The 23,446-nt window shown below is 44.4% G+C and overlaps 1 protein-coding gene across 1 annotated transcript in view; it reads left to right on the forward strand.

Annotated features, from left to right (window-relative positions):
- tmprss15 (transmembrane serine protease 15) overlaps nt 1-23,241 on the forward strand; it is a 60,538-nt gene extending 37,297 nt beyond the window's left edge. The window contains exons 18-24 of the mRNA XM_052015240.1: nt 736-828; nt 1,317-1,366; nt 5,530-5,704; nt 15,458-15,639; nt 18,128-18,223; nt 20,632-20,771; nt 22,907-23,241. Of these exons, the coding sequence (XP_051871200.1) occupies nt 736-828; nt 1,317-1,366; nt 5,530-5,704; nt 15,458-15,639; nt 18,128-18,223; nt 20,632-20,771; nt 22,907-23,062 (892 nt within the window). The 3' untranslated portion in view covers nt 23,063-23,241. The remainder of the gene's footprint in view (nt 1-735; nt 829-1,316; nt 1,367-5,529; nt 5,705-15,457; nt 15,640-18,127; nt 18,224-20,631; nt 20,772-22,906) is intronic.
- The last annotated feature ends 205 nt before the right edge of the window (nt 23,242-23,446 follow it).

The following is a 23,446-nucleotide window of genomic DNA, read 5'->3' on the forward strand; positions in this document are numbered from 1 at the left end:
GTAACTTGCACTACCATGGACTTGTCTCAGATTTTTTTTGCACTGTCTTATTTTGCACAGTCTTTCTTTTCTTCATTGTCTCGTATAATTTATGTGTTGTCTGAATCTGTCACTGTGAGGCTGCTGCAAGCAAGTTTTTCATAGTACCTGTACCTCACCGTACTTGTGCACATGACAATAAACTCGGCTTGACTTGATTTGACTTGACTTGACTTGATCCACAAATCAGCCACTGGGTGATCATCTCCCCATATCCTTGGGTTCAGCTGGCTGAATGAATTGGGTTTACATAGAGTGATTCCCATACCAATAGCTTAGCGGTGTGGGTGTGCACTAGAAATCAGAACACATTTACAGAGAGAAGGTTGTTCAAGGGTGGTCAGTGATGCATCAGTTACTGCTGCTGCCTCACAGCTCCAGCGTCCCAGGTTTGATCCCGACCTCGGGTGCTGTCTGTGTGGAGTTTGCATGTTCTCCCTGTGACCGCGTGAGTTTCTTCCGGGTGCTCCGGTTTCCTCCCACATCCCAAAGAGGAACGGGTTGGTTGGTTAATTGGCCGCTGTAAATCATCTCTGGTAAGTATATGAGTAGCAGGATAATCCAGAGGGATTTGATAGGCATCTGTGAGACAATGGATTGCAGGGAAATGTGTGGGGAATGGGTTTAGGGGAATTGTTCTGGGAACTCGATCGGCCAAGTAGCTTCATATTTTAAGCTTCTTCTTCATCTTGGCAGGAACAACAATGAAACATCAACAGTTTATGCTCTGGGCAACGAGTCCTTTGTACAAGTGGTTAATACAAGTGGAGGTTTGGAACTTATACCAAGGTACTTAAAATATTTTAAATTCATTGCGGGGATGTGGCAATCATACTTATTGCCCATTCCTAGTTGTCCTTGAGGAAATGGTAGTGAAACATTGTGGGGAAAATGTACTGCCATAACGCTGATTCACTGATGATGATGATGAATGTCCAAGCTTTCCTAGTTTTATCCATTCATATGATGTGGACATCACAGACAAGGCCAGCATTGACTGTATTGGGCCTTGAAGTGAATCATTGCAGTGGCTGGTAAAGAGTCAACCACATTACTGTGGATTTGGTCCCATGTTGGTTTATCTGACTAAGGATTGTGTCTCCCTGCCTAAAGAAAGCTGATGGGTTCCATTAGCACAATCCAGTTGTTTTATGGTCACCAATATTGATCGAGGCTTTTTATTCCAAGTTAATTAATTGACTGAAGTTAAATTCCCCTTAGCTTGCAAGGAACAAAAGTGACGATGCATTAAGTGATTAAGTCTCTTTATCTTCCAGTGAGAAGTGTCCCGAGAATGCTGTTGTTTATCAGAAATGCAATAGGAAACGTAAGTAAAACTGTCCCACTGAGAGCTTCCAGTTCAGAGCTGGGCTCAATTATCACAGTGTGGTAGCCTTCAGCTGCAGAGAGATATTGATGTGTTGGTGAATTGGGATGAAAAATGACAGATTAATTCAGATAAATATGAGGTGATGGATTTTTGGAGTACTACACCATGAATGGAAGGGTCTTAGGGAATATTGAGGAACAGAGACCTCAGAGTCCAAGTCTATAGATCTTAGAAGGTGGCAACACAGGTAGATAATGTGGTTAGGAAGGCATATGGGATACTGGCCTTCATTTGTCGAGGTACTGAATACGGAAGTAGGGAGGTTATGTTCCAAATTTATAAAACCTTTTTCAGACCTCAGCTGGAGTACAGTGTGCAGTTCTGGTCACAATTCCGTGCTATAGGAATCATAGAATCATAGAACAGTACAGCACAATACAGGCCCTTCGGCCCACAATGTTGTGCCGACCTTTAAACCTCGCCTAAGACTATCTAACCCCTTTCTCCCACATATCCCTCTATTTTAAATTCCTCCCTCCATATGTTTATCTAGCAATCTCTTGAATTTGATTAATGTACCTGCCTCCACCACCACCCCAGGCAGCGCATTCCACGCCCCAACCACTCTCTGGGTAAAAAACCCTCCTCTGATATCTCCCTTGAACTTCCCACCCATTACTTTAAAGCTATGCCCTCTTGTGTTGAGCATTGGTGCCCTGGGAATGAGCCGCTGGCTGTCTACTTGACCTATTCCTCTTAATATTTTGCACACTTCTATCATGCCTCCCCTCATCCTCCTTCTCTCCAAAGAGTAAAGCCCTAGCTCCCTTAGTCTCTCCTCATAACGCATACTCTCTAAACCAGGCAGCGTCCTGGTAAGTCTCCTCTGCACCCTTTCCAATGCTTCCACACCCTTCCTATAATGAGGCGACCAGAAGTGGACACAGTACTCTAAGTGTGGTCTAACCAGAGTTTTGTAGAGCTGCATCATTACCTTGCGGCTCTTAAACCGGATCCCATGACTTATGAATGCTAACATCCCATAAGGAAGGATGTGACAGTGCTGGAGAGGATGCGGAGGAGATTCACTGGGATGTTGCCTGGGATGAAGCAGTTCAATTATTTGTGTCTGTTCTCCCTGGAGCAGAGGAGGTTAAGAGGGGATATGATTGAGGTAGATCAAATCATGAGCGGTATAGATTGGTTTGGATTGCAGGAAACTTTGCCCCATGTCAGAGGTAGGTCAGAGGACGTAGGTTGAGGGTAAGGGGGAAGAGATTTAGAGGGGTGCTGAGGGAGACATTCTTCACCCAGAGAGCGGTGGATACCTGGAATGCACTGCCTGTGAGAGTGGTTGAAGCTGGGTCACCGATAGCATTTATGAAGTGTCTGGATGAGCGAGAGAAACAAAGCAATGCAGATGCTGGAATCTAGATGAAAAACACGATGATGCTGGAGGAACTCAGCAGGCCAGGCAGCATCCGTGGAGAAAAGCAGGCGGTTAACATTTCGGGTCAGGACCATTCTTCAGGACTGAAGATAGGAAAAGGGGAAGCCCAATATATAGGAGGGAAAAGCAGAGCAGTGATAGGTGGACAACAGAGGGGAGGCGGGGTGGGCACAAGGTGGTGATAGGTAGATGCAGGTAAGAGCTAGTGATAGGCAGGTGCGGGGGAGGAGGGGAGAGCAGGTCTACCGGGGGATGGGTCAAAGGTAAGCAGGCAGGCGGGGTTGGGGGAGGGGAGGAGAGGGAGAGAGAGAAAAAAATAGAGAGGAGATAAAAGAGAGAGAGGCTAGGACAGGGAAGAAAAGAAGAGGCAAGATGGAGCTGGGTGGGAGGATGGGAGTTGGTTTACTTTGAGTGGGAGAATTCAAATTAGGCTGTAAGGTCCCAAGAAGGAAAATGAGGTGCTGTTCCTCCAGTTTGTGCTTGGACTTCTCCCGGCAGTGGAGGAGGCCGAGGACTGACATAGGATGGAGTGGGAGGAGGAATTGAAGTGATTGGCAACGGGGAGATGCAGGTCGCGGTTACGGATGGAGCGCAGGTGTTCTGCGAAATGGTCACCTAGTCTGCGTTTGGTCTCGCCTCTAGGTGGCCACACTCGGAGCACCGAATGCAGTGGATGATATTAAGGGAGGTGCAGGTGAATCTCTGTCTCACCTGAAAGGACTGTTTGGGTTCTGGATGGAGGTGATGGAGGTGGTGTAGGGGCAGGTGTTGCACCTATGGCAGGGGCGGTGGAAAGTCACCAGGGTGGGAGTGGGATGGGTGGAGGGGGAAGGAGTGAACTTGGGAGTCGCGGGGAGGGCGGTCCCTTCGAAAGGCAGAAAGGGGTGCGGAGGATGGTGGGGTCCCGTTGGAGATGGCGGAAGTGGTGGAGAATGAGGCGGAGAATGATGTGTTGGATTCATTGGAGTGATGCGTTCGATGTGTCTAGATGAGCACCTAGAATTGCCTAGGTTTGGAGGCTACAAACCAAGTGCTGGGAGATGGGATTAATATGGAAAGGTGCCTATTAGTTGGCATGGATAAGTTGGGCCGAATGGCCTGTTTCCATGTTGTACACGTCTATGATTCTATAGCTCAATCAAACTGGGTCGGAGTCATTGTTGTCAGGATATCGTGGTATCTCCCTCGCTGCAGTCAGTACGCGGCACAAGCATCCCAACAACATCTTCACTCTGAGAACCTCTGTTCAGCTGGAGCACAGAGTCTCCACTCTATTATTAAACTCTGCCGATGTTGCATGAACAGCACCAACATTTCCACTTTCAGAAAATGCAACTGGCCATGTGGGATTTTGGATTTGATCATGGAAATGCAAAACATCGTAAGAGCTGGAGAGAAGATGCAGCCTTCCAGATTCCAGAGCACCAACAGATTACATTTATTTAGTGCAAAAAATGAGCTGCTATAGAGAAACTCAATGGGTCAGGCAAGCTTTTTACACAGAGAGTGGTAGGTGCCTGGAACATGGCGCCAGGGGAAGCTGTGGAAACAGATATGATAGCAATGATCAAGAGGCTTTTAGACAGACACATGAACAGGCAGGGAATAGAGGGATATGGACCAGATGCAGACAGATGTGCAGAATAAATTGGTATCATGGTCGGCACAGACATGGTGGGCTGAAGGGCCTGTTTCCTGTACTGTACTGCTCTGTGTTCTATGTCCTTTAACTTGGCCTCTACAGCTCTCCGAGGTATAACATTCCAAAGATTTGCGATCCTAACAGAAGACATTCTTATTTCCGTTTTGAATGGGTGACACCTTATTCTGAAACCATGCCTCCTGGTTCTCGATTCTCCATGAGGGAAAACATCCCCTCAGTGTGTACCCTGTCAAATTCCCTCAGAATCTGATTTTAATGGGAACAGCTCTTGTTCTTCTCACTTGGAGCCATGGAGTTTTAAAGATTTATGAGAATGCTACCGTGACCCGATACCAATATTCCCTAAGTTATAGGGAGGGGTTGGGCAGGCTAAGACTTTATTCCTTGGAGTTTAGGAGATTGAAGGGTAACTTTAAAGAGGTGTATAAAATCAGGAGGTGCATAGATAGGGTGAATGTAGAGTGTTTTTCCCACCAATAAGGTGGGAAAGCCAGCAAAAAGCCAGGGGGAATAATTTTAAGGTGAGAGGGGAAAGATTTAAAAGGGACCTGAGGGGCAACTTCTTCATGCAGAGGGTGGTGGGTATATGGAACGAGCTGCCACAGGAAGTGGTTGAGGCAGGTACAATAACAATATTTAAATGACAGGTGCATGGAAAGGAAAGGTTTAGAGGGATATGGGCCAAATGCTAGAAAATGGGACTAGCTCAGATGGGCATCTTGGTTGGCAATTCTTCAGCCAGGTGGTGAACCTGCGGAATTCGTTGCCACAGAGGGCTGTGGAGGCCAAGTCATTGGGTGTATTTAAGGCAGAGATTGATTGGTAAGGGAGTTCAGGGTTACGGGGAGCAGGCTGGAGAATGGGGTTGAAAAAAATCAGCCATGATTGAATGGTGAAGCAGACTCAATGGGCCAAACGGCCTAATTCTGCTCCTATATCTTATGGTCTATAGCATTGACAGGTTGGGCCGAAGGACCAGTTTCCATGCTGTATGATTCTAGTTATAGAGCTCTGTGATGCCATGATTCCATAACTTCTCCCCTTCAGCTTGTGGGAGGCCACTAGTGCCACTGAAGGATGTCGGGAAGATTGTTGGCGGTAACAACGCATTGGAAGGTGCTTGGCCATGGATTGTGTCTCTTCGTTTTGTCGGTCGCCATTTGTGTGGAGCCACACTGGTCAGCAGCCAGTGGCTTGTTTCTGCAGCCCACTGTGTATATGGGTAAGACATCTCTCCCTGGGTTAACGTGCATTGTTGTTATCAATAGGCCAACTCCGTCAGGGAGTCCATCAAATGCTTGCTGCACATTATCAATGGGAAAGGAATAGAGAAATACAAACCTCATACAGGAGCTCAAGCACAGGCTCAGGAAGAAAGAACAAGGATGCTATTCCTTTCAGAGTAAATTGGTGACATGCTATTCCTTTCAGAGTAAATTGGTTTATTACTGTCGCATATACTGAGGTACAATGAAAAGCTTTGTTTTGCATGCAATCCATACGGATCATTTCACAACATTCTCTCTTCTCCCCTCTCCCATCGGGCAGAAGAGACAAAAGCCTGAAAGCACGTACCACCAGGCTCAAGGACAGCTTCTATCCTGCTGTTATAAGACTAATGAACGGTTCCCTAGTACGATAAGGTGGACTCTTGACCTCACAATCTACCTTGTTATGACCTTGCACCTTATTGTCTACCTGAACTGCACTTTCTCTGTAGCTGTGACACTCTGCATTTTGTATTGTTTTAACTTGTACTACTTCAATGCACTGTGTAACGAATTGATCTGTCTGAACGGTATGCAAAACAAGTTTTCGGAACATAAAACATAGAACATTACAGCACAGTACAGGCCCTTTGGCCCATGATGTTGTGCCAACATTTTATCCTGCTCCAAGATCTATCTAACCCTTCCCCCCCAACATAGCCCTCCATTTTTCTATCATTCATGTGTCTATCTAAGAGTCTCTTAAATGTCCCTAATGTATCTGTCCCCACAACCTCTGCCGGCAGTGCGTTCCATGCCCCCACCACTCTCTGTGTAAAAAAAACTTACCTTTGACATCCCCCAATACCTTTCTCCAATCACCTTAAAATTATGCCCCCTTGTGTTAGCCATTGTCGCACTGGGAAAAAGTCTCTGACTGTCCACTCAATCTATGCCTCTTATCATCTTGTACACCTCTATCAAATCACCTCTCATCCTCCTTCTCTCCAAAGACAAAAGCCCTAACTCCCTCAACCTATCCTCATAAGACATGCTCTCCAATCCAGGCAGCATCTCCTCTGCAGCCTTTCTAAAGCTTCCACATCCTTCCTATAATGTGGCGACCAGAACTGAACACAATACTCCAAGTGTGGTCTAACCAGAGTTCTATGGAGCTGCAACATTACCTGGTGGCTCTTGAACTCAATACCCTGACTAATGAAGGCCAACACACCATACACCTTCTTAACAATCCTACCGACCTGCGCGGGGACCTTGAAGGATCAATGGACGTGGACCCCAAGATTCCTCTGTTCCTCCACACTGCTAAGAGTCCTGCCATTAACCTTGTATGCTGCCTTCAAATTTGATCTTCCAAAGTGTATCACTTCACACTGTACCTTGGTGTATGTGGTAATAATAAACCAATTTACCAATTTAGCATCAGTACATCAAAGTAGTACAAAGAGAAAGCAATAACAGAATACAGAATAAAATGTTCTGCCATTCTATGCAGCGGGTAGAGCCACTTCCTCACAGCCCCTGCGACCCTGGTTCAATCCTGGCCTCGGGTGCTGTCTGTGTGGAGTTTGAAAGTTCTCCCTGTGAACACATAGGTTTCCCCCAGACCTTCTGGTTTCCTCCCACAGCCTAAATTGTGCTGGTTGGTAGGTTAAATGGTGCTGTAAATTTTCTCTCATGTTGACAGGTAGTACAATTGATGGCGATGTGGGGAGAGTCTGTTATGGGTAAAATTAGGGGGGAATGTGACTGTTCTGAGTTCGACATGGAGTCAATGAGCCAAATGTCCTCCTTCTGTGTACTAAGAAAATATGGAATATGGATTTACCTCATGGGTGTATCCGGGATTTGGTTGCACACCATCTATCAGTTACATATACCTAACATTATAATGTTCTTGTGCAAACTCCACACAGACAGCACTGAAGGTGAGGACTGATCCCAGGATCACTAAAACTGTGAGGGCTCAGCACTACCAGCTGTGTCATTGCTGCCCTCTTACACTGGTTGGCACCAATTGGTATTGGTATTGGTTTATTATTGTCACTTGCACCGAGGTACAGTGAAAAACTTGTCTTGCCTACCATTCATACAGATCAATTCATTACACAGTGCAATTACATTGAGTTAGTACAGAGTGCATTGAGTTAGTACAAGGAGAAAGCAATAACAGTACAGAGTAAAAGTGTCACAGCTACAGAGGAAGTGCAGTGCAGATAGACAATAAGGTGCAAGGTCACAACAAGGTAGATTGTGAGGACAAGAGTCCATCTCATCATATAAGGGACCCGTTCAATAGTCTTACACAGTGGGATAGAAGCTGTCCTTGAGCCTGGTGGTATGTGCCCTCAGGTTCCTGTATCTTCTGCCTGATGGGAGAGGGGAGAAGAGAGAATGACCTGGGTGGGTGGGGTCTTTGATTATGCTGGCTGCTTCGCCAAGGCAGCGAGAGGTATAGACAGAGTCCATGGAGGGGAGGCTGGTTTCTGTGACGCGCTAGGCTGTGTCCACAACTCTCTGCAGTTTCTTGCAGTCCTGGGAAGAGCAGTTGCCGTACCAAGCTGTGATGCATCCGGATAGGATGCTTTCTTTGGTGCATTGATAAAAGTTGGTGAGAGTCATAGGGGACATGCCAAATTTCTTTAGCCTCCTGAGGAAGTAGAGACGCTGCTGAGCTTTCTTGGCCGTGGCATCTACATGATTGGACCAGGACAGGCTATTGGTGATATTCACTCATAGGAACTTGAAACTCTCAACCCTCTTGACCTCAGCACCATTGATGTAGAATTCACTGTTTCATTCAGTACGGGATATAAAGTCAATGACGTGGAACAAGAAGTGGAATAGAAATGCAAGTTTGTTTCTATCACTGTGTGCCTGTCACGAACCAGCAACAAAAGAAACACACTGAGCATGATTCAGTGTTAAAAACTATTTTATTAATCACTACTTATGATAATACGTAAAATAAAAGTAAAAAAAAAATGTTAGTATGTTAGAATTCAAGAATGTTAAACCTCGAACGTTAACCCCAAAACTAAACTCTTCGTGTGTGTGTGTGACAAAGTCCAAAACTCCCAGTTCCGGAATGGTTCTTAAAGTTCAGTTCCGCAAGCCATAAGGTGAAACATGAGCAAGGGCTTCTTCAACAACCACCGTTGTCTGAAGATAAGATGTAGATGTAGAAAAACATAGAGAGAGTACATACGAAATCCAAATGTTCCACGATGGAACCCAAACGACACTTCAGTGTTTACTCGGTAGTGACTTCCTCACCCCGAAAAGCATCCGAACCGTGGTCGTCCACATACAAATACCTGTTTCCTTCTACAGGTCAGCAACAAAGTGAACTCCACCAGATTACTTCCAACTTCCATACATGGATTTCAGGGGCAAACACAGTTATTGTTTCTCATCCATCGATAGAGAAAACAAGCAGGCTGGTGTCTCTCTCCCTTCTCTCTCTCTCCTTCTTCTTCTTCTTCAACGTCATTACGTCCTTTATCTTCTATTGACGTAAGCACGCCCCACACACACATACACACACACTCTCTATCTTAAAGGGACTTTCACTGAGTCCATAACACCTCCCACCTAAAAAAAAATTTTCCCAAGAAAATTTTAACCGCGCATACAGTTAGTAATGTTAATAATTATCATGCTACACAACTACAGACTATCAGATTAGTACAGATACATGTTTCCCATTTAACATCGGGAAAGACAATCAGCAATCACATTATCTTTGCCTTTAATGTGAGTTATCATGAGATCAAACTCTTGCAAAATTAAACTCCAGTTTAACAGCCTTCTGTTTTTGTTTTTGACTCGGCTCAGAAACACCAATGGGTTATGATCTGTATACACAGTCAATGGTTTCTGAGCGGTGCAAACATATACACTGAAATGTTGCAAGGCTAAAACAAGCGACAGTAATTCTTTCTCTATGGTGGAATAATTCTTTTGATGCTCATTAAATTTCTTTGAAAAGTAAGCTACAGGATGGTCAATATCATCAAGGTCACCCTTCTGCAACAACACAGCTCCTGCAGCTTCATCACTGGCATCTACTGCTAATGAAAATGGCTTTTCAAAGTCAGGTGGTTTGAGCACAGGATGGTAGCATAAAATGGCTTTCAGCTTATCAAATGCTTCTTGACAAGAATCTGTCCAGACAAACTTTACTCCCTTCTTCTGAAGATTAGTTAGGGGAAGAGCAATATCAGCAAAATTTTTACAAAATTTTCGATAATATCCAACCATTCCCAAAAATCTTCTAACAGTCCTCGTACCTGTGGGAATAGGGAACTCAGATATTGCTTGAACTTTTGCCTGAACAGGAGCTTGCTTGCCTTGACCTACAACATAACCAAGATACGTCACAGTGGCATGGCCAAATTCACTTTTAGCCAAGTTAACTGTAAGGTTAGCCTTGGAAAGTCTTTCAAACAACCTTTCTAACGCAGAGATGTGATCTTCCCAAGTATCATTCCCAGTCACTAAGTCGTCAATGTAGGCATCTGTATGTTTTAACCCATGAATCACTGAATTAATCATTCTTTGAAATGTTGCCGGAGCATTTTTCATTCCAAATGGCAAAACATTGTATTCATACAATCCAGAAGGGGTTACAAAGGCTGAAATCTCCCTTCCTCTATCTGTTAATGGAACACACCAGTACCCTTTTAATAGGTCAATCTTTGTAAGAAATTTTGCCTTTCCCACTCTGTCTATGCAATCATCCACTCTAGGAATAGGGTAAGCATCTGACTTTGTTACAGCATTCACTTTCCTGTAATCTGTGCAAAATCTAACAGTTCCATCAGGTTTAGGTACAATAACACAGGGCGAACTCCAATTTGAAGTAGAATGTCTAATAATATCATTTTCCAACATGTATTTTATTTCCTGATCAACAAGTTTACTTTTTTCCACATTCATTCGATATGGGTGTTGTTTGATTGGTTTTGCATCCCCAACATCAACATCATGGGTAATTACCGATGTTCTGTTTGGAACATCTGGGAACAGATTTTTAAATTTTAAAATTAATTCTCTCATCTGGTGTTTTTGTGAAACTTGTAAATGGTCCAACTTCGTTTCAAGGTTCTCCATGATATTTTGGTTTTTTAGTTTCGATGGAACAATATTTGGTCTAAATTGGCCTTCCTCAACATCAACATCAGGCATTCTAGAAACAACCTTTACACCATCCACCAAGGCCACAACTGAATCCCTCTCATAATAAGGTTTTAGCATGTTTACGTGACAGAGTTGTGTTTTCTTGCGTCTATCTGGTGTTTTGATTATATATGTTAGATCAGTCACTCGAGATTCAATAACATAGGGTCCAGAAAAACGAGCTTGCAAGGGATTATTTTGGCTAGGGAAAAATACCAACACCTTTTGCCCCACTGCGAATGTCCTAGGCCGAGCACGTCTATCAAAATATGTCTTCATTCTTATCTGGCTTGTTTTCAGATTCTCTCTCGCTAGCTGGCAGACTCTCTCCAACCGAGTTTTAAATTTTTGGACATAGTCCAACAGACTCAAGTGAACTTCCTCATTAACCCATTGCTCTTTTAACAACTCCAAAGGTCCTCTCACCCTATGTCCAAACACAAGCTCAAACGGACTAAATCCGATTGACTCCTGGATCGATTCTCTAACAGCAAACAAAAGTAAATGGATACCTTCGTCCCAATCCTTGGTGTTTTCAAAGCAATAAGTCTTCAGCATATTTTTGAGAGTAGAATGAAATCTCTCCAGAGCTCCTTGAGATTCTGGGTGATATGCAGATGATACAATCTGCTTTGCTCCCAGCTCATAGACTATTTGTTGAAAAATTTTTGACATAAAATTACTACCTTGATCAGATTGGATTTCTTTTGGCAAACCAAACAAGGTAAAAAATTTTATAAGAGCCTTTGACACCGTCTTGGCCTTAATATTTCTAAGGGGTATTGCCTCTGGAAATCTAGAAGTGGCACACATGATGGTTAACAAATACTGATTTCCAGTCTTAGACTTTGGTAAGGGGCCAACACAGTCCACAATCACCTTCGAAAAGGGTTCACCAAAAGCAGGAATTGGTTTCAAAGGAGCCACAGGGGGTTTTTGATTTGGTTTACCTACCATCTGACATGTGTGGCAGGTTCGACAAAACATCACCACATCTTTTCTCAAACCAGGCCAATAGAATTGTTTCAAGATCTTCCCTACAGTTTTATTCACACCAAAATGACCACCCAAAGGCATACTATGGGCCAGGTTTAAAATCTCATCCCTATAAACTTTTGGAACAACAACCTGATGAATAACTTCCCATTCCTCAGTAACAGGAACATGAGGAGGTCTCCATTTCCTCATTAACACTCCATTTTTGACATAGTATCCAGTTGGCACTTTTTCAATCTCCTCACATGAGAGAGCTTTTTCTTTCAATTCTGTCAACTCAGGGTCCTTTGTCTGTTCCACCATAAAATCCTTCCTTGACAAAGACAAATCTTTAAATTCAGGCTCACTGTAAGGATGTTGATCCTCCAGTGAAGACAGAAAAGTCTCAGATAAGGCATCAAAATTTCCTTCCTGTTTAGGACTGTCACAAGGAACCACATCAGACTGCACCGGACTGTCTGTCTTGGCTAATTCTTTAGCTCTAGCTCGAGTCACCGCACATGATGGGTAAACATCTGAATCATCCTCAGACTCATCAATCCTTGGTTTGGTTGTTAACCGTACCACAGGATCACTTTCTCCATTTGCAAGGTCATTTCCCAATAACAAAGAAACTCCTTCCACTGGCAAACTAGGTCTTATCCCTATCTCGACTGGTCCTTCTACGAACTTTGACTTTAAAATCACCCTGTGAAAAGGGACAGACATGGTCTCACCTGTAACGCCTCGTACTAGATTTACTTCACCAGTGTCACTTTCTTCACCAAAATTTAAAACACTGTCCAGCAAGAGAGATTGACTAGCCCCAGTATCTCTAAGAATTTTCACTGGCACCTGGGGTGACTCATCATTCAGTGAAACAAAACCCTCTGATACATACGAACGGAATTCTTTTCTCACCTCCTCCAACTTTTCCGCTTTTACCTCTTGCAAGGACTGATCTTTAACAGCATCTCCTAAACCTTTTTGATTTTTAATTGCCTGAAAGCAAGCATTGGGCCCAGCTTCCTTCTTTTTCTTCAAAAAGGCACAATTAGATATCACGTGGCCAGGTTTCCTACAGTAATAACAAGTACGCTCAACAGGTTTCTCCAGCCCTGGCTTCTTTTCATCTTTTCCTTTTTGATTACCTCCCAATTTAATCTCCGGTTTACCTGGATTGTCTTTGTAACTCTTTTGAAAGGTTTTAGGTTGTCCCCATTTGGATTTATGGGTTAAAGCATAATCATCTGCCAACCTAGCAGTTTCTTGTAAAGTTTCCACTGCCTTTTCATTTAAATATGTTGTTAATCCAGCTGGAACACATCTTTTAAAGTCTTCCACTAGTATCAATTCTTTCAATTTATCAAAATCCCCATCTACATTTTTAGCCATGTACCATCGTTCAAAACATATTCTCTTTCCATTGGCAAATTCCATATAAGTCTGATCTGCAGATTTCCTCAAGTCTCTGAATTTTTGTCTATAAGCCTCAGGGACCAATTCATAGGCCTTCAAAATAGCTTGTTTTACCTTGGTATAATCAGCTGCATCCTCAACAGACAAAGCAGAATAAGCTTTTTGAGCTTTACCTTTAATCACACTCTGTACCATAAGAGCCCATCCTTTCCTTGGCCAGTTTGAACTCACAGCAACCTTTTCAAAATGTTGGAAATACTGATCAACCTGATCTTCTTCAAACGGAGGGACTAATCGAACCTCCCTGCTGGCTGAAAAACCATCATCAGAATCAGACTCCGAACTCCTACGCTTCATTTGTAACTCATGCTGCCTCTGTTTCTCCTTCTCCTCACTATCCAGCTCCATCCTCTTCAATTCCATCTGCTTCATTGCTAGATCAGCCTCTATCTTCATCTGAGTTAGCTTTTGTTCAGCCTCTAATCTCTTTTCCTCTCGTTCAGCTTCTATCTTTAACTGGGTTTGCTCTCGTTCGGCCTCTAATCTCTTTTGTTCTCGTTCAGCTTCTATCTTTGCCAGCTGCACCTGTGCCTCAGAAATTGCTATTTCACTGCCAGGAAACTGTTTTAACACTTCCTTCTCAAACACCTTCTTTTCCACATAATGGCCAGCTATCAGTCTCTGAATATCTGCCTTTCTCATAGACTGCTTTACTTCTGTAAGGTTTAGCCTTGTAGCAATCTTTATCAAATCATCCTTTTTCGCCACCTCCAATCCCTTTTGGGTTGGTGACTCCAAAAATGCCTTAATATCCATTGCTGCTGGTTTCCACACACACAAGCCAATTAAAAAGAATTTATCAGACCTCCCTCAAAAATCTTTGGATTGAATCTCGAACAAATCTCGTCAATCTGGGGTACAATCCCAGACGACACTCGTTAACCTTGGGAACTATCCCGGACCAGCCCCCAATTTTGTCACGAACCAGCAACAAAAGAAACACACTGAGCATGATTCAGTGTTAAAAACTATTTTATTAATCACTACTTATGATAATACGTAAAATAAAAGTAAAAAAAAAATGTTAGTATGTTAGAATTCAAAAATGTTAAACCTCGAACGTTAACCCCAAAACTAAACTCTTCGTGTGTGTGTGTGACAAAGTCCAAAACTCCCAGTTCCGGAATGGTTCTTAAAGTTCAGTTCCGCAAGCCATAAGGTGAAACATGAGCAAGGGCTTCTTCAACAACCACCGTTGTCTGAAGATAAGATGTAGATGTAGAAAAACATAGAGAGAGTACATACGAAATCCAAATGTTCCACGATGGAACCCAAACGACACTTCAGTGTTTACTCGGTAGTGACTTCCTCACCCCGAAAAGCATCCGAACCGTGGTCGTCCACATACAAATACCTGTTTCCTTCTACAGGTCAGCAACAAAGTGAACTCCACCAGATTACTTCCAACTTCCATACATGGATTTCAGGGGCAAACACAGTTATTGTTTCTCATCCATCGATAGAGAAAACAAGCAGGCTGGTGTCTCTCTCCCTTCTCTCTCTCTCCTTCTTCTTCTTCTTCAACGTCATTACGTCCTTTATCTTCTATTGACGTAAGCACGCCCCACACACACATACACACACACTCTCTATCTTAAAGGGACTTTCACTGAGTCCATAACAGTGCCTCATAGCCCCAGTAACCTGGGTTCAATCCTGACCTCCAGTGCTGTTGGTGTGAAGTTTGCACATTCCCTCTGTGGCCACGTAGATTTCCTCCGGTTGCTCTGGTTTCCTCCCACATCCCAAAGACGTGAAGATTGGGAGGTTAATTAGCCGCTATAAATAGCCCCTAATGTCGGTGGATGCTTGCAGAATCGGGGGGAGTTTGTGGCCGTGTAAGAGGGAATAGGTTGCAACAAATTGATGGGATTGCTCTGACAGATGGCATAGACTCGATGGGCTGAATAACCTCCCTGTTGCCAGGAACATATGAAACATTGTTGAATTCGATTAGATAGATGTGGGGTGGATAATATGGAGGGGTCAGTAATGAGTGCGGCCATGGAAACAATTCCTGTACAGTGAGGAGGATTTGCAAGAGAGGTGGCCAGAAGGCCATTGGAAGGTTATAATAGATAGTTGACTCAAGATGTCTTACTTATTTCCAGGAGGAACCTTGTACCATCGCGCTGGGAGGCGGTGTTGGGTCTCCACATGCAACTGAACCTCACCTACCCCCAGACACGGATCGAACCAATCGATCGCATCCTGATAAATCCTCACTACAACAAGCGGACCAAGGACAACGACATCATCTTGTTGCACTTGAAGTCGGCAGTAAGCTACTCAGGTAAACTGCTGCATTCAAACCCCTCCTCCTCATCTCTGTAAGAGCTGGCAGTCAGGAACTGAGGGAATGATTTGAGTTCAGTCATGGTCATAGAGTAATACAGCATGGAAACAGGCCCTTCAGCCCTACTGGTCTGTGCCAACCAAGATGCCCATCTAAAAAAAATCTTTATTAGTCACATGTACATCGAAACACACAGTGAAAATGAATCTTTTGTGTAGAGTGTTCTGGGGCAGCCCGCAGGTGTCACCACGCTTCCAGCGCCAACATAGCATGTCCGCAACTTCCTAACCCATACGCCTTTGGAACGTGGGAGGAAACCAGAGCACCCAGAGGAAACCCACGCAGACACAGGGAGAACGTACAAACTCCTTACAGACAGTGGCGGGAATTGAACCCAGGTCACTGGCGCTGTAATAGTGTTACACTAACTGCTACGCTACCGTGCCTGCCCATTTGCCCATGTTTGGCCTATATCCATCCAAAATTTTTCTCTTGATGTACCTATCCAAGTATCTCTACAGGCCAGCAGTTGGTGGTGAATTCACCCTCTTATCAACAAAATAATGCAGTGGGAAATTCTTTATCCCTTAGAGGGCAGAATTATTATCACTGACATATGACTTGAAATTTGTTGTTTGCAGATCTTGGGTTTAACAACATATCTGACCAGCCACGTTAACACTCAGGCCATAAGAGCAGGTCAGGGGCTGTGTATCCTGCAGAGAGTGACTCACCTCCTGACACTCTTCCACCATCTAAAATCAAAATACTGCTGACGCTGGGAATCTAAAGCAGAAAATATGGGAGATACTCAGTGGGGCAGGCAGCATCTGTGGAGAGAGAAACAGAATTAGTGTTCTGGTGAAAGGTCATGGAACTGAAACTTTAAACTCTGTTTTTAAACTTGATACTTTAAATCACGCAAATGCTGCTTGACCTGCTGAGAATTTCCTTTCCAGCACACACCAGACACAATTCAGGAATGTGGTGGAATTCTTTCCACATCTGGATGAGTGCAGCTCCAACTTTCAAGGATCTCAGCACCCTCAAGGACAAAGCAGCCCACTTGATTGGCACCACACCATCGTACTAAACATTCTTTCCCTCCCCCAGAAGCCGACGGTGACTGCAGTGTGCGCCTTCGCATTCACCTCGGTGCCTCCGACAGCGTCTCACAAACCATGACCTCAGCCTCCAAGAAGCACATGGGGACACCATCATCTGCAGGTTCCCCTTCAAGTTGCAAGCCATCCTGATTTGGAAATGTATCGCTGATCCTTCATCATTGCCGGGTTGAAATCCTGGGACACTTTACTCAACTGGAGAAGTATGTTGGTATTTGAACCCATGATCTTCTAGCTCTGACGTCCGAGATCCTTTGAACTGATCATTAAACTACCAATAAAGACAGAGGGCATGAACTGTTGCCACTGTTGTAACAATATATACTGAAAGCTGTGTATATATTTTTTATTTATTCAAGGGATGTGAGCTTCGCAGGCTGAGCCAGCATTTAATTGCCCATCCCTAGCTACCCTCGAGAAGGTGGAGGTGAGCTGCCTTCTTGAACCCCTGCAGTCCTTGAGGTGTGGGTACACTTACTATGATGTTAGGGAGGGAGTTCCAGGACTTTGACCCAGCGACAGTGAAGGAACGGCGATATATTTCCAAGTCAGGAATGGTGTGTGGCTTGGAGAACAACTTCCAGGGGTGGTGTTCCCCGTGATTTTGCTCCCCTTGTCCTGCTAGCTGGTAGAGGAGGTGGGATTGGAAGGTGCTGTCTAAGGAGTCTTGGTGAGTTGCTGCAGTGCGCCCTGCAGATGGTACAAACTGCTGCTACTGGTGGAGTGAGTGAATGGTTGTGGACGGGGTGCCTATCAAGTGGGCTGCTGTGTATGGTGTCAAACTTCCTGAGTGTTGTTGAAGCTGCACTCATCCAGGCAAATGGAGAGCGTTCCATCATCCTCCCGACTTGTGTCTCATCAATGGTGGACAGACTTTGGGGAGTTGGGAGGTGAGTTACTCCCCACAGGATTCCTAGCCCCTGACCTGATCTTGTAGCCGCAATATAGCTACTCCAGTTCAGTTTCTGATCAATGGTGACCCCAGGATATTGATGGTGGGGGATTCCGTGATGGTAATGCCATTGAATGTCGGGGGTGATAGCTGGATTTTCTCTTGTGGGATGTCGCCATTGCCTGGCACTTGTGTGGGGTGAATGAATATATGAGAGCAGTTTACAAATGCTCAGTATTAAAACAGAAACTTCTGGAAACGCTCAGTGGATGAAGCAGCAGCTGTGGAGAGAGAAACAGAGTTAACCTTCCTAGTTGAAGAAGTTCAACACTCAGGGCCACCTCTCACAGCAGCTCCTCGCTAGTACTCCATTAGTCACAGGCTGAAGTTCTCCGTTTGTTACTGAAAGCCTGTTACCCCTGGCCCAACGGTTGAAGGCTGTGATTGCTAACGAGTCTCCTTTTTCCAGAGTACATCCAACCCGCCTGCCTCCCAGACCGGAAGCAACGGTTCTCACCGGGAATGATCTGCTCCATCGCTGGTTGGGGTGACACGACAGAAGGTGGTAAGTAGAGAACTGAGTGAGGTCTGGGCTGGAGAAGGCTGTGCCATAGCGATCAGGCAGAGAGGTCTGTGCTGGTGAGGTTTGTGAAGGAGAACAACACACAATCTGCTGGAGGAATTCAGCAGGTCGAGCAGCATCTGTGGGAGGAAAGGAACTGTCAATGTTTCAGGTCATAACTCTGCTTCAGGATCCTGATGCAGGGTTTCAACCCAATATGTCGACAATGCCGTCCTGCGTTTAGTTGTTACATTTGCATGGAGCAAGAATGACAACGGTGAGGTAGAATAAACATCTTATTGATTCATGTTAATCAAAATACAGAAACTGAGCAACTTACAGTTGTAGATCTACAAGAAGGTCTGCGGAGACCTAAAAGCGCGCGAGTCCCCGAAGTCAAGAGCCAAAAGTGAAGTTGCGCGCGTCAGAGGGTGTCATTGCTCCGCTGAGCGATCGGCCGGCCAGTGCGCCCATGCGTATAGGCACGCGCATGCATTCTGCTACTGCCACATCCACGCTGTCGATCCACCGGACGATTGACCGACCGGAGTGCGCCATGTGGACAGGGGCCGCGTTCGCCACGTTCTCCGTATGGTTCATCCAGCTCAGATCCAGCATTTTGACCCCAGCTTGAAGGCTCGTTAGATCCCAAAATATTTGGGGGATGTGATTTCCTCAGCGTTAATATGCTATTTGGGATCAGGAGCCATCAAAATCAGGTCAGAGGCAAGGTGACAGGTGTTGGAAATTGGAACTAAATGCTGAAAATACTCAACTTGTCAGGCAGCGTCCATGGAGAAACAGAGTTATTGTTTCAGGTCTGTGCTGATTATTTTCAGATTCTTCCTTCATATGATATTGGACCTCATGGCAATCAGGAGCAGAAGTTTGACTTGATTGTTTATCTTTGTGTAATCGAGGACAATGGGGAAACAGTAGTATTTCCACTGCTGTCCAATCTGTCAGGATGTCAGCGAGGGGGAGACGTGAGAAAGTTTCTGGATTTACTTCACCCTTTGAGTAACTACCGATGTCCCACCTTACACACAGCTACTGAGCATTTGGGAAATCAGATCAGTTTGTTCATGTTGGATGAACATTATTGAACATTATAGAGGTTAGTGGTAAAGAAAATGCAGCGCATGTGATTTTTATGGATCTTCAAAAGCATTTTATTAATCATATAAGAAATTAATAACTATAATAGTCCATGGAATTAAGCGATAGAACCCAAGCAGAAGGATGTGGTGCTGAAGACACAAGAGACTGCAGATACTGGAATCTGGAACGACAAACAGAACACTGAAAGAACGCAGAAGGTCACCCAGCATCTGTCGAGGCAAAAGGCATAATTCAACCATAGTCCATCAAGATGGCTGAGTGGTCTAAGGCACTGGGTTCAGGCTGCAGTCTACACTGGAGGTGTGTGTTCAAATCCCACTCCTGACATCAATTCTTTGCAGTTAACAATGAAGACAATACAAATTCTCCCTCTCAGGTCTCAACCCAAAACATCAGCTGACACCTTTTGCCTTCACAGATGCTGCTTGACCCACTGAGTATTTCCAGGGTTCTGTTTGTTGTTCCAGAAGGATGCAGTGAGTGGACAGGGATCTGTACTGGGACCAACATTATTTACAATCAGTACCTTGGGAGGAGTGGTGACTCCAAGCTGGATAGCAAATCATGATGAGGAGAATGTCAAACTGAGTGGGACATCGAGGAAGAAATGTGAGAGGCATCAAGTACAGTTCAGCATAAATAAATATTGAAGTAATTGGTATTGGAATAAAGATTAGATCAGGAGATATATCAGAAATTCAAGTAGAGCATGTATCAGAAGAGAGTCAGATTATTTCATTTGTCCTTATTTATCTTGTAAAGCATCTTGGCCATGGTTTTATATATTTATTACAAGCAGGTATCTCTACAAATACAAATTTCTCCTTCAGAAGTCTTGCGGTAAAACTATCAGTGACCCAAAACAGCTGATAACTCTTCTATGCAGAGCCGATTTTTGCCGCGGTCACTTCTTCCATCCCATTAAATTTCAACCCCTCTCACTCACAATGTTGTTGACAGACAACAAAACCAGGAGTACTGCAGCAAAAATTTAACCAACATCTTTCGTGAAGAGGCAGAGGGGAAAGTAGAGTTCACAAACTATTGCCAAAACAACATTCCAACCAGATTCCAGAGTGAAAATCGATCAGTTGTTTGAGTTGGCAGAAGACTTTGGGGTATAAATTCCATACGGGAGAGTGTGGTTAGACGAGGTAGATTTGATGGCTGGAAACATTTAAGGAACCGCGTGGCTTGTCCCCAGCCTAATGCATTTCATGATCCTGATTGTGCTTGAATTACTTTTACCTTTTTGCCCCTGCTGTTTGTATTTAATTGTTTCCACCCAGGTTCATCTGCAAATATCCTTCAGGAGGCGGAGGTTCCTCTCATAGCCAATCAAAAGTGCCAGGAGCAGTTGCCGCAGTTTAACATTACACAAAGCATGATATGTGCTGGTTATCAGGAAGGAGGTACAGACACCTGCCAGGTAAACCTGCTCAACACCAGCTCCTGGTGTGAGGTTACGCAGAAGAAGACAAGGAAACGGGCAGGAGTAGGCAGGGAGCAGGTAGGAAACAGAGAGCTATGGACCACGTGCAGGCAGATGGGATTAGATCAGCATCATGGTCAGTGTAGACATAGTGGGCCAAAGGGCCTGTTTCTGTGATGTTGGCCACTCAAGCCTGCCCTGCCATTCAATATGATCATAGCTGATCTATGCTGGCCTCAACTCCTCTTCTGTGCCAGTTCCCCATCAGACTGGAAAATTGCCACTTCAGATAATCTCCACAAAGCACATCTATTATTGTGTCCTACTATGGTTAATGCTGAGCTTTTAAAAAGGATTCCTAATTCAAATGCCAAAATAAAACTTTCTGCATTTTACTCCCACACATCTTTCAAATCCCACCTCTGCAATTCCTCCATCTCTAGACACACGCAATCATTTGCTAATCCCTTGCTTCAGTGATAATCTTGGCACTAAACTAGGTCAAGACATGTGAGCGTGATTTAGATCGATATTGTACTGCCTTACCACGAGACCGCTGCACCGTCAGAGGTGATAAGATCTCAAACCAAGTGCTGTCTTTTGGGTGAACATTAAAGGTCCCATCCCTAAAGTGTACAAAATCCTCCCACTCCCTCTGCCCTCCCCACCTCCCTTATTTTTTCCATGGTCCACTTTCCTTTCCTATCAGATTCCACCATCTACAGTTCTTTGTTGTCCCCACCCATCACCTCCCAGCCTCTGTCGCTATGTCCACCCTTCTCTCCCCCACTCAACTTCACCTGCCATTCAACCCCTCCAAACCCAGATCTACCTACCTCCAGCCAGCTCTTTCCCCACCCCCCCACCTCTTTAACTGGCTATCTCCCCCCTAATCTTTCGGTCCAGATGAAGGGTCTTGACCTGAAACATTGACTGCCCGTTTCCCTCCACAGATGCTGCCTGACCCATTGAGTTCCTCCAGCATTGTCGTGTGTTGCCCGAAATTCTCCTACTGTTTCTTCTGAGACAGGAGCCTGGTGATTCAGTGATCTGAGCGCAGAAAATCTAGGCTGACATTCCAGTGCAGTATTGTGGGAGGCAGTCATGAATTAAAGAAATACCCTGCCTCCTGTCGCAAGTCACGTCCCCAACATCCTGACCAGTATTCCCGTCTCGCTCAACATTACCAAATTATCTGGTCACATTCACATTACTGTCTCAGAGAGCTTGGTGTGTATAATTGACACATTTCTAGTGACCAAAGTAAAATACTGCAGGTGTTGAAAATATGAAATAAAATCTAAAAATGTCGCAAATACTCAGCAGGTTGGGCAGCATCTGTGGAGAGAGAAAACCATAGTTAATGTTTTGGATCAATGACCTTTCATCAGAACCTGAAGGGACCTATCAACTGATGAAACATCAATTCAGGTTCTCTCACCACAGATGCTGCCCGACCTGCTGAGTATTTCCAACATTTTAGTTTTATTTCCTAAAACTTTCAGTTATAAAGAGAGTTTGGAAAGACTGCGTTTGATTTCTCTGGAGTGGAGGAGGATGAGGGTTGACCTGATAGAGGTATATAGAGGGGGTAGGGTAGATAGTAAGAATCTTTTTCCCTTGACGAGTGTATCTAGAACAAGAGGGCACAGGCATAAGGTGAGGGGCAGGAGGTCAAGAGGGGGTCTGAGGGAGAATTTATTGGTACAGAAGATGGTTGAAATCTGGAATGCGCTGCCAGAGGTGGTGGCGGAATCAAATACAATTACTAAGACGCATTTAGACAGATACTTAATGTGGGCCAGTAGTGACTCTATGACCAAATGCAAATAATGTGACTGATTAGTATGGATATGCTGGACTGAAGGGCCTATTTCTGTCCTGTCCATGACTCCACTGACTGTGGAAAGACATGGAAGACACCATAGAAATTCAAGAATTTCCTTTTATTAAGGCAACATCCCACCACTTACAAAACAGGTTGGCCATTACTGTTCTTTGCAAATAAAGCTACTGCTTGCCAATATAACAACAGTGACATATCAACATCTACTTGCTGTATGCAAAGCAACTGAAGCTCAGGCTGAGAGATTTGGCAAGGCTCTATCTAAATGCAAGTCTTCTTCATTTAGGGAGATTCTGGAGGACCCCTCATCTGTAAGCAAGACAATCAGTGGTTTCTGGCTGGAGTGACATCATTTGGCCATGGATGCGGGCTGCCTCATAGTCCAGGGGTCTACGCTCGAGTCACAGAATTCATTGACTGGATACAGGAGACCATCACTTAATCCCACCTTTGCATACCACAGCCGAGTGTAGAGGTCGCTTCAACACTGACCTGTTTAATTTTCATTGGTGAATGTGGCCGCATTGCGTTTTCCTTCTGTACTTATTCAAGCCAACACTTGAAGCTGTTACTTGAAAACATGTTAATACAGCAGTAAAAGGAATGTGCTAAACATTGAAAGTGGACCTTATCACTGTTGGACAAGTGGTAATTATTTCAAAAGGACCTTTCATTCTGCAGCGTTCAAACTGCTTGATGCTGAATTGATAAATTAGACAGTTCAATCAATTTAAAAATTGTGTTCTTGCAAATTGCTGTGTAACGGAAAATATAGAAAGGAAGCAAAAAATAACCTGTTGGAAGAACTCAGCAAGTCAAGCAGTAT

This window comes from Pristis pectinata, chromosome 4 (assembly GCF_009764475.1).
Source record: "Pristis pectinata isolate sPriPec2 chromosome 4, sPriPec2.1.pri, whole genome shotgun sequence".
Classification (NCBI taxonomy): Eukaryota; Metazoa; Chordata; class Chondrichthyes; order Rhinopristiformes; family Pristidae; genus Pristis; species Pristis pectinata.